The following is a 12,303-nucleotide window of genomic DNA, read 5'->3' on the forward strand; positions in this document are numbered from 1 at the left end:
TATTATTTGAATAGCAATGGGCACAGTAAGCTGATGACCATATCAACCAATAGCGAATTGCATAACATAACATAACCTTGCCATCAGGTCTCATTTTATTATTAGAATAGAAGCCTTATTCACAAAAAATTACTCTAAAATATTTTGGGAGCCACAATGGCTCAGTGGGTAAGACATTGCCTTGCTAACTTGGAGGTCCTGTGTTCGCTCCCTGCGTAGGCTGAGAATGATCATCAGGATTTTCCGACGTTCGTCGTTCGGATGGGATAAAAAATCAAGGTCCTTGTACAAAGTGGTATGCACGTAAAAGATCCCTTGGTAGTTGGAATTCGATATAAGAGTAGGCCATAGTAACACTGTCAGGGAAAATTTCCCTTATAGTACACTGTATGGTGTATGCCCGTCTACATTAGCCCAGTCAGAGTAGAGCAGTAGGATGTTCAACCCCATTTTATTTCATTTCATTTTCATAATTAATTTAAGGATTCAGAGTTTTTATTGGCTGAGAGGTAAATTCATAGTACAGATTTCAGTTCGTAGCCAATCAAAGGCTCCATTCTTAAAATAAGGTCGCAGGAAGTTGGTAGCCATAGTGACCAGTGACAAAACGAATAAGGTTCCCCAACCCCTTCCCTAAGAAGAGAATTTTCAACATCATCAGCAACACTTTGATCCTACCTTCCATTTCTTACCTCAAATTAGTGGGCAAGCACCTTACTCTTACTGCAGGTGGGTGGGGGGGTGAATGGCTGAATGGTTAGCGTGTGGACGTTATATCATAAGGTCTGTCATTGAGTCAACTGGCATGGTTTCGATTCCCCAGTTGTATGTGACACAGAGTTAGGTTGCCTGTCCAACCTCATAGGAATTCTTCGGGTCCTCTGGTTTCCTGCCACTGCTTAAGACTCCTACGCACAAGCAAATTATTGAAATAAAATTGAACCATGTGTTAGTCCCGACATGACCTGGTTTGTGGGATGAAATCATTGGTGCCCTGTATACATTGGCCTGACGCAGTCCTGATAATAACGGTTTTAGATGTACCTGACAATATATCAGGTACTAATGAAATAGTACTTGACATTTTCACCTTAGTGCCGGACATGTATTAATAATATCAATAAAAAAGACAAATCAGTCACGGGCAAAATGACAGGAACCGAGGTTTAGTGTCTGACAAGCCTGAATCTGTGCCTGACATTGTTTGTGACAGGTGCCTTATTTAAGGCTTGGCCTGACAGAATTTGAAATTAGACTGCGAGGTACATGTGGCACCACTGTTATGGCAAAATTTACCTTATAACATATAACATGGTATAAACCTGTCTTCATTATCCCATGTTGGAGCAGAGATGTAGGATGTTAATTCCCATATGATAAAGTCAAGAGATAAGGGCACTGAACTTTAAACTTGAACATCTCGGGTTACGCCCACCAAACAAGTGGGAACCACAATTGAGACACTATTCAAATAAAAACAAGAAACACTTTGTTTATTTTCAGATCTGGTGTATTCCACTTTCTTCTCCACAGAAAAATCATTTTAAAAAGGACCAATAATATACATAGATAGATTATAACATGTAAACATCACATGTAATAATATTATCGATTATTACATAGTAAACATTGCGTGTAATAATATATATCAATTATTACATAGTAAAAATTACATGTAATAATATATATTTGTTATTACATAGTAAACATTACATGTATAAGTAAAAATATATATCATTATTACATAGTAAACATAACATGTAATAATATATATATATCATTATTACATAGTAAACATAACATGTAATAATATATATATTATTACATAGCAAACATTACATAATATTAAACATTACATGTAATAATATATTATTACATAGTAAACATTACCTGTAATAATATATATTAATACATAGTAAACATTACATGTAATAATATATATCAATTATTACATAGTAAATATTTCATGTAATAATATATGCCAATTATTACATAGTAATAATATATCAATTATTACATGTAAACATTACAGTAATATATATATATATCGAATATTACACAGTAAACCTTACAGTAATAATATATATTGTATATAACATAGTAAACATTGCAGTAATAATATATATTATTACAAGTAAACATTACAGTAATAGTAATAATTTTATTTCCATGACAAGAGTAGGGTACCACGTAGTCTACATTCATCATATTTTTTCTACAATTAATTCACAGATCAATGAACTACAGTACAAGTACTTAAATTTCAAGGAACTAACTTAAAGTAGCTAAGTCTCTAACTCAATATCATTTAAAGTCATCGACATTGAAAACACAGATTATTTGTCAGTTTAAATTAACATTGATGTTGTGATCTTACCGGGAAAAGATAGGCTTCTGATAACCAATATTTAAGACAAAATAAACATTTTACCATTGTGTACCGTAATGCGTTTCAGCGCCATTTGCAACAAGGGACTCAAAAAACGAGGCTAGACATATTCCACAATTCATGTCAATAAATACTATTTGTGTAGACTGGATTAACCTGACGCTAGAGATTGCCATTCAATTGAGACTCCTGCTGTCAATTTCTAGGTTAGTCCTGAAATGAATTAGTTCGTGTTGAGTAGATGTTTAACCCCATCCATTGTAAATTCTACCTCAATGAAAGATTCAAACTAACCCCATACCCCTTGGTGAAACATTGTAAATTCTACCTCAATGAAAGTTTCAAACTAAAACATTGTAAAATAGTTAAATACTTGATAAAATATAATTGTAAAAAGCAAATCATATTTCTCTAAAAGACTTACAGTAAAATTGACAACAAAATTGAAATGTGGTTCTATTAATTGAAATCTGAAGAAAGAACTTAACACTGTCTCTATTAACACTGTAACCCAGTTATCATTTAATCTTGTGTATTTAGCACTAATTTCTTTCACATTCATTCAATGTGAAATCTTTGTTTAAAAATTGGGGGGTTGGATGGCTGAATGGTTAGCGTGCGCGCGCTGTATCATAAAGTCTGTCATTGAGTCGACTGGCGTGGTTTCGAATCCCCGGTTGTACGTGACAAGGAGTAGGATCGCCTGTCCAACCTCGTGGGTTTTCTCCGGGTCCTACAGTTTCCTCCCACTGCTAAAGACCCCTATGCGCAAGCGAATTATTGAAATAAAATTATACCATGTTAGTCCCGAAATGACCTAGTTTGAGTCGAGTGGACGTTAAACCCCATTTCTCTCTCTCTCTCTCTTTGTTTAAAAATTTGTAAAAATCATTTAAAATCATCAAATTTCATCTAATTTGTACTTGAGTCCAGTTTAAACCTGACCATTTAATTTTGATGATGAGTGTCTAATTTACAAGCGTTTAATTTTTTAATCACTGTTAAAAAATAAACAACAGGACTGATTATATATGTATAATGAATAATTTGTGAACAGTGGTCAGGAAATTAAATACTTGTAAATTAATCAGTCAGCTGTGAACTGGACACAAGTAAAAATTAGATGATTTGGGGTGATTTTAAATGATTTTTTTACAAATTTTTAAACAAAGATTTGATATTAAAGAAATGTGAAATAAATTAGTGCTAGATACACAGATTAAATGATACACAGGTTACAGTGTAATGTTCCGAACAACTGGAAAATATACAATGTACAGGACAAAATTATATGGTATACAATGACTGTTTACAGGGGCGGATCCCCCCCCCCCCTTGGATCTGCCCCGGGTTTATTAGTTTCAAAGGATTCTCTAGTCTTTATCGAACAATGATAGACAGCAACGGTATTCCATAGAATCGTGTCCCATCATACTTGTTACATGGACGGGAAATCTTCCTTTGTTCTTTTCATTGAATAAGCAGATTGTTTTCCCTTTAGTAGATTGGGTGGGTCTTAACCGTGCAATATCTAGACATGTTCAATGTTATTGCACTCTTTTGCTGGTTTACACTAGTTTTAGTAGAAATCATATAGAGAAGTGGGGTGGGTTTTCTGTGCAATAACAACAAGCATGTTGAGCAGGTGTCAATGTTACAAGTCATTTATAGCACGCTTCATTCGGGCCTACAGCCTCGATGTTTAAACCTGTTAACTCATGAAAGCTGTGCTATAAATATAACTTAACTAATGCTAGGTTCCCACTGTCGTGCGATGCATTACGATAGGACTGTCCCTATTGAGACTAGTCCACGATCTGCTACGTGGAGATATGTTCTGATACGTTTCAATACGATCAACACGATTGCTACAACTGACTTCAATAGACATGAATGATAAGACCTGATAGGATCAGGTTAGTGTATGCGCGCGGTATCATAAGGTCTGACATTGTGTCAACTGGCGTGGTTTCGATTCCCCGGTTGTACTGTGATCAGGAGTAGGGTCGCCTGTCCAACCTTGTGGGTTTTCTCAGAGTCCTTCAGTTTCCTCCCACTACTAAAGACTCCTACACGCAAGCGAATTATTAAAATGACCTAGTTTGTGTCGAGTGGACATTAAACACAATTTCTCTCTCTCTCCCCAAAAGAAAAAGAACACATCATAATAATAGGTATTCATTAGGAACAAAAATTAAAATTGTTTTGGTTGAAATTATTCTTAGTTTACCTACAAGGACATGAACGTTCATCGGTCAGAATTGTACAAAGTGGAGACCACCAAAAATACAAAAGAATAACCAACTAAACTTGAATCTGTATTTTAATTTTGTTTTTCTTGACGATTATCATAACAGAAAGGACATTTGAGAGATTTTTCCCAATGTGATTCAACTCTTTTTTTTAAATAATTAAATTCTTAATGTGGTTTTCACTCAATACTGGAAGGAAAATCTTTCCAGTTCTTAGGACTGTGATACAGTAATATAGCATATTCCTATACCAGTTATACTAACAGTAACAGATTAATGCAATAAATGCATTTAAAGCCATTGCTGGTCATTTGCATTTTTTCAGACAAAATCTAATTTTACGTGGTTTAATCCATGCTAAAACAGACTCATATATAACATCTGATAAAGAAAAAAAAAACAAAGTGACTATTGTTACGACGAGTCCGAGCCAAGTTTAGAACGAATTCCAAAATGGCTGCCAATCTCCCCAACACCAGATTTGAAAAAGGAGCCGTATTTGCAACGTTTTCAGAACTGAAGGCAGCAATTAAGAGATGGGAAGGAATAGGGTTAGGACTATTTTTATGACTATTCAGTTTTTAAATTCGCTGATGGAGGGCTGTGAAAGCATCGTCGTAACAAAAGCCTGAGGACTATTTTTACGACTCGTCGTAACAATAGCCACTGCCAAAAAAACAAACCTCAATGATAGATAATCGGATTAAAAGATTAAACCCAACTGTAATACACTGTATGTGCTGCTGGCTTGTTTATATCATGTACAGAGGATGTCGAATATCGTGCAATTTTCAATTCCTCATATCTTTTTAATAATGAATAGAATTGAACATTTTAGGCCATTACACATGTATGCCTTTTTAGGGATTCAACTATCACGATATTGTAGTTTACAATAGTCAGTGGCTTTAACAGATTTCAATTTATCATATCCATACAAACACTTATCTTGTGTGACGTTACACTGCAGCCATTTAATCAGTCAAGACCTAAAAGGTCATCGCTGAAATGACTTAGGCTACAGTTGCTTCTTAGGTTTCCATATTTCTCCATTTTTACACATTGATCCTCCTTCAATTAAAAACACTAAACATTCAAGTTTCAATCCTTTCACAGTTTTCATATGTCCATTATCACAGTTTTTAGTTGTTGTTTAACTTGTCTCCCTTTAGATCGTTTCCATGACGATCGAGTATCAACATACAGGTATATATATATATATATATATATATATGTTTTTGAAATTGTTTTTAATCCAGTCTAGATCTAACATCCATCCATTCATTCTAATCGTAGTAACTCCACGTCAAATCGTAAAGTTGATTTCGGTGGTATAGTTCACTGAGGTTAAGGTCGTTAATTAATTAGGCTAAATAAATCAATTATTATTAACACTTTAGCATCCAGTAAGGGAGCGACAGTGACTCAGTGAATAAGGTACTGTCTGATTACGGCAATGTGAGGTGCTCGAGGGTGCAGTCCAGGTGCTAAAGAATTCAACTGAAATGTGGAATGGTTTAATTTGAGACTAACAGAGTTTTATTCTGAGACTAAAAGAGTTTTATTCTGAGACTAAAAGAGTTTTATTCTGTGAATAACAGTTTTATTCTGTGAATAACAGTTTTATTCTGTGAATAACAGTTTTATTCTGTGAATAACAGTTTTATTCTGTGAATAACAGTTTGAATAACAGTTTTATTCTGTGAATAACATGAAATGAAATGAAATGGGGTTTAACATCCTACTGTTCTGCTCCGAACTGGCCTAATGAAGACGGAGGAAACCGGATGACCCGGAGAAAACCCACAAGGTTGGACAGGCGACCCTACTCCTTGTCATGTACAACCGGGGATTCGAAACCACGCCAGTCGACTCAATGACAGACTTTATGATACAGCGCGTGCGCGCTAACCATTCAGCCATCCAACCCCCCGGAAAGTGGAAAGCACTGGCTCGCACTGGCTCCTACTATTACGGATCACTGATCCCAACCAAGTGAGACTGCAGGGATTCATAATTATTTTGGTCAAGATCATAATCAACTCTTTGAACCATTGGATGACCAAGATACTGAATGGATTAGACTTGTCACGCCATATAATAAATTAACGTTAAAATGGACGTCACTCAATAAATAGCCTGACAATCAAGACTATTTCTTGTCAAGACTTCAAACACTCATAATTTCACTCAGTATAGAGAAAATTTACTGAATATTTCAACATATTCATTTTTTCATTTCTATTTTTGAACTATTATCACAAGAATGACCAGATCGTTCTTAAAACAATGCAAACCCTCTCCAGTATCAAACAATAAATGAAATGAAAGGGGGTTTAACGTCCTACTGTTCTGCTCCGACTGGGCTAATGAAGATGGGCATATGCCATACAGTGTGCTATGAGGGATATTTTGCCCGGGCAGCGACACTATGGCCTACTCTTATATCGAATTCCAACTGTCAAGGGATCTTTTATGTGCATGCCAATGTATACTCGGTTTTTCGTCCCATTCACCATTCAAACGTCTAGATGGCTGTCCTTGTGGGGACCTTCGACAAACAAGGGGAAACCACTCCGGAAAATCCCAATAAACTTTCTCGGCTAATGCAGGGATCGTACATGCAACCTACAGACCAGTGAGCCAGCGTCTTACCCACTTAGCCACCGTGGCTAATAAAACAATAAACATAGGTTGCCAAGGTAGGGGTATAAAAAGGATATATTCCTGGGTGTCCTCTATTTCCATAAGCATAATCAGGAGTACACGTTAATCTGGCTCTCTGCCCAACACTCATCTATTAAAATATAACAAAAAAAATCACTCAAATAAATCAGGGTTAGGCCACTTCCATTAATTTTACACAGGTCACAATTCTATAGAGAAATGGGGTTTAAGGTCACTGGACACAAAACTAGGTCATTTTGGGACTAACACATGGTTCAATTTTATTCCAATAATTCGCTTGAGCTGTAGGAGGAAAGCCACAAGGTTAGACGAGCCCCCCCCCCCCCAAACCATTTAGACACCCATCGCCCCCAAATATATGGAATCAATAAAGACTACAGAAGCCTAGTCAAAATGTCGCTCAGTACTGAATAGAATTGTCACCTGTGTATTTCCAATTCCATTACTATCAGATACCTCCTTTTCTTCAGTTCTCTTAAGTTTTCGGCCTGACAAGGACAGCTGTCTAGTCCTTCGGATGAGACGAAAAACCGAGGTCCCGTGTATATTTTGGAATGCACGTAAAAGATCCCCTGGCAGTTGGAATTTGATATAAGAGTAGGCGATAGTGCCGCTGCCCGGGCAAAATTTCCCTCATAGCACACTGTATGGCATATGCCCGTCTTCATTAGCCCAGTATAGGAGCAGAACAGTAGGACGTTAAACCCCATTTCATTTCATTTCATTTCTTAAGTTTTCAGTACCAAATTTTGAACAAATAAAATGAAATGGGGTTTAACATCCTACTGTTCTGCTCCGACTGGGCTAATGTGCTATGAGGGAAATTTTGCCCGGACATCGGCGCTATGGCCTAATCTTATATCGCATTCCAACTGCCTGTGCCAAGGGATCTTTTAGGTACATGCCAATGTGTACATATGACTTTATTTTTTCTGTTTGATCCAAACAACTAGACACTGTTCTTGTTAGGCCAAATGATCTTTTACGGTCACGCCAATGTGTACACGTGACCTCAGTTTCTTGGACAATGCGGGGATCGAACACGCGACCTCCAGGTTAGCAAGTCGACCTCTTACCCACTGAGCCACCTTGGCTCCCAAATTTTTAACAAACAATCAGCTAGTTATTTATCAGGGCATAATAAAATATAACTTACTTTTACTATACCTTCCTCCCAGCCTGTAAATAGAAAACATACATTAAATAACAAACAACTTGAATTTCATTTTAAACCATATTCCTGAAACAATGACCGCAAGTTTACCAACATCTGCACGTCACTAGATTACTTTACAATTCCCAAACTTATAGCTACGTTATCTGCAGACACGTGAACAGTAGCATCCAATCAGAGGTTGTGACATAGTGACCTCCACGGAAACCTTGACATTGAACGAACCTTGAACTTTGTAACTCGATTATCACAGGTAGACATTTTAACTTGAACGCGCATGACTCGGTTTTCGCAATGATCGAGGAATCTGATAGACTCCCAAGCTCTTTGAATACCCAATCAAAATTAGTGCTGAAATATGCAGGGTATTAAGTGAAGGCCTCGATAAGATGTACGTGGTTAAAGGGAGAGAGAAAGAGAGAGAAATGGGGTTTAACTCCACTCGACACAAACTAGGTCATTTCGGGACTAACATATGGTTTAATTTTATTTCAATAATTTGCTTGCGCGTAGGGGTCTTTAGCAGTAGGAGGAAACCGGAGGACCTGGAGAAAGGTTAAAGGGAGATCAAGCCTTCTATTGAAGATGCACACAAGACAAACCTACAGACAGGACACATTATAAACAGGCACCTTAAACAACTAACATACATATCATATCAAATGAATGGATCTATACACAACAATTCACACAGGCCTGGAAATAATAAATCTATCATAGACATTGTCAGACACTAATTTAGGCAATGACAGGCTCAATCCCTCGGTGTCGGGTATTTTATCACACAGATTCGTCATTCATCAGTGTTTTTATTAATATTCACAATGTTCAAAATGTCAGGCACTACTAAAATCATTACTTCCATGCTGGGTGGGGGGGGGGCTTATTCATGAAAATTTAAATTAACAGGATTTTTCATACGTACAAACAGGGGCACTGACTAATCCATGAATTATGGTCTAATACATGCCAAAATCAAATCCTTCCAAGATCTTTAGCATATAAACATATATTTCAAGTTTCATCAAAATCTGAAAGGTTGTCCAATAACAAATGTGAATGGACACACGGTCATCCGGACGGAGAGCGGAGACAACATAATACGTCAAAATAATAATATGGGTGGATAAAAATTATAGTTTCTATCAAGGTCACAAGGTTTTTGGCAAAAAGGGGGGGGAAGGAAATTAACGTTGCGGAGATTTGATTATTGGTGGGGTTTGTCCTCCCATCATGATCCCAGCTCATATAAGAGAGAGAGAGAGAAATGGGGTTTAACGTCCACTCGACACAAACTAGGTCATTTCGGGACTAACATATGGTTTAATTTTATTTCAATAATTCGCTTGCGCGTAGGGGTCTTTAGCAGTGGGAGGAAACCGGAGGACCCGGAGAAAACCCACGAGGTTGGACAGGCGACCCTACTCCTTGTCACGTACAACCGGGGATTCGAAACCACGCCAGTCGACTCAATGACAGACTGTATGATACAGCGCGCGCACGCTAACCCCCAGCTCATATAATGCGTGATATTGTAAAATATGTACCTTTAATTACTTCTCCTTTTCCTAAATGAAATTTAAATGGAACCCCTCTTTCTCTAGATGAATCAAATGTGTTTCCGTTATCTAATGTACCTGAAATATACACAATTTACATTCAACACGAACTCGATCATTTCGGGACTAACATATGGTTCAATCTTATTTCAATAATTTGCTTGGCACTTACAAACAGGGGATCGAAACTATGCCACTTTGCTCAATGACAGACCATATGATCTAAACCACACTTGTTAAAGCTTTGTAGACTTACAAAAAATACAGGAGAGAGAGAGATATCCACTCGACACAAACTAGGTCATTTTGGGACTAACATATGGTTCAATTTTATTTCAATAATTCGCTTGTGCGTAGGGGTCCTTAGCAGTGGGAGGAAACCGGAGGACCAAGAGAAAATCCACAAGGTTGGGCAGGCGACCCTATTCCTTGTCACGTTCAACCAGGGAATCGAAACCACGCCAGTTGAATCAATGACATATCTTAAAATACAGCGCACGCGTTAAGCCTTCAGCCATCCAACCCTCTCACTTTATTCACAGGTTAAACATTAAAACAATAAAAGAAAACATAATTTGTGACGTACCAGTGTAATGCACTACTACTGTTTGTCCTTTCTTAGGAAAGGTTCGACCTAAAAAAAAAAAGAAAAAAAAAGATGAAATATATTTTAAAGCAGTTGGTCTCAAATTCATTTTAATTTGATTTTGAAATAGTTAAAGACAATGCTACGCAAAACAAGTACGACCGTACTTTGGACCAGGAACTGACCATGATGTTTTAGTATATGGTACATATAGAGTTCCCCTTCATTCGCATACATATAGTTTTCAACATACATGTACAGATATTGTTCTCTGTATATACAACTATCACTCTGTAAAGACAGAATTCGAAAAGCTTTCTTTAACAAAAGCTGACACAGTTATGACATCATAACTTTGATCTAAAGATGAAATTCAAATGAAATGGGGTTTAACATCCTACTGTTTTGTTCCGACTGAGCTAACAGCGATGGGCATTCCCATACAGTATGCTATGAGAGAAATTTTCCCCGAACAGCAGGGCTATGGCCTACTATTATATCGAATTACAACTGCCAAGGGATCTTTTATGTAGATGCCAAATTTGTACATAGGACCTTGTTGGTTTTTTTCTCATCCTATCTGAACAAATAGACAGATGTCCTTTTCAGACGGTCTGTCCTGCAAACTGACAAGGGGAAACTAGGCCAGAAAATCCTGATGAAAATTGTTGGCCAACACCGGTCTTCCTCACTTAGCCACTCGGGCTACCGCTTGTAAATAAGCTTGTACGATACATGCATGTCAAATTTACCAACTGACACCTTTCATTTTGTGAGTATTTGGTCATAACCTGTGTGCGGGTTTCAGTGCTTGAGGAACCTAAAGGTACAGGTGTGGAACGATATCTAGGCGTCTGGAGTCAAAAGTGACTGGAGGGGTGCTCGATTGTCAGTCTGGAACGTCCCGAATTGACAGAATTGCAATCAAGTGATACAGAATTCGGCCATGTCACAGCTCTGCAAGTCCCATCGCCTGAGATGATGTGAGTAGAATCGTGACATATTATTTTAAATAACAAATATGTTTCTGCTGTCATGATTGGTTGAGATATTTTATATTCAGTCGGCACATGCATTGTACTCCGAAATTCTCATTTTCATTTTCACTCGATTGACACTATTTTTGGAATTGAGAGAATTTAATTCCGAAACGTTTGAATCCAATCTGGTATCCCTTTTGGCCTATATATATATTGTATTATGTAATTTACTAATTATGTCAAGTGCAGATTTAGGCCTATCAAATGAAACCCTCCACATCTGTGAGGAATATCAGATTCCCCTGCCTTCATCTTTCTATTCGGGATAAATTGCACAGTGTACAAAATAACTTTCAAATCAAGCACAAAATTCAATAGCAGCAAAAATAGGCCTTGATCGAGATTCTATAATGATGTCGATGATGATGTCATTTCTCAGTCGATCTCAGGTTACGGTGAACTTTACGTTTTAAAACCGTTTTTCTCACAAACAAAACACAGTTTTTAACTTGAAAATATATCGGCACTGACTAACGTTCTACCTACCATCCCCTGGGCTGATTTCGTCAATTGTTACACCCATTATTTTACTCAAAAACACAACACAAACAAAAATAAAAACACAATTTCTATCTTAAAATGCACTTGCTACCGGAAGTCACGAACAGTTCTCGC

At 37.1% G+C, this 12,303-nt stretch overlaps 1 protein-coding gene across 2 annotated transcripts; it reads right to left on the bottom strand.

Moving 5' to 3' along the window:
* Nucleotides 1-2,228: 2,228 nt before the first annotated feature.
* Nucleotides 2,229-12,296, bottom strand: LOC126819132 (peptidyl-prolyl cis-trans isomerase FKBP1A). Of its 2 annotated transcripts, none has more exons than XM_050547018.2 (6): nucleotides 12,175-12,296; nucleotides 10,649-10,696; nucleotides 10,051-10,140; nucleotides 8,486-8,508; nucleotides 7,365-7,438; nucleotides 2,229-5,977 (listed from the first exon to the last, which is right to left on the bottom strand). In XM_050547018.2, the coding sequence occupies exons 1-6, from the start codon at nucleotides 12,209-12,211 to the stop codon at nucleotides 5,923-5,925; spliced, it is 327 nt and encodes a 108-aa protein (XP_050402975.1). In that variant the 5' UTR covers nucleotides 12,212-12,296; the 3' UTR covers nucleotides 2,229-5,922. The 2 variants fall into 2 exon arrangements, with proteins under 2 accessions (XP_050402975.1, XP_050402974.1); XM_050547017.2 differs by lacking the exon at nucleotides 12,175-12,296 and adding an exon at nucleotides 11,860-12,039.
* Nucleotides 12,297-12,303: the final 7 nt, after the last annotated feature.

The sequence above is a fragment of the Patella vulgata genome, chromosome 4, assembly GCF_932274485.2.
Source record: "Patella vulgata chromosome 4, xgPatVulg1.2, whole genome shotgun sequence".
In the NCBI taxonomy this organism is placed as follows: Eukaryota; Metazoa; Mollusca; class Gastropoda; family Patellidae; genus Patella; species Patella vulgata.

Bases quoted from the DNA above. Each gene is read 5' to 3' on its own strand.
- LOC126819132 (XM_050547017.2), bottom strand. From the start codon at position 11,908: ATGTGGAGGGTTTCATTTGATAGGCCTAAATCTGCACTTGACATAATT. The intron at 10,697-11,859 runs GTAAATTACATA...TTTTTTTTTTAG, and splicing joins ATCTGCACTTGACATAATTA to GTCGAACCTTTCCTAAGAAA. The intron at 10,141-10,648 runs GTACGTCACAAA...TGTATATTTCAG, and splicing joins AGTAGTAGTGCATTACACTG to GTACATTAGATAACGGAAAC.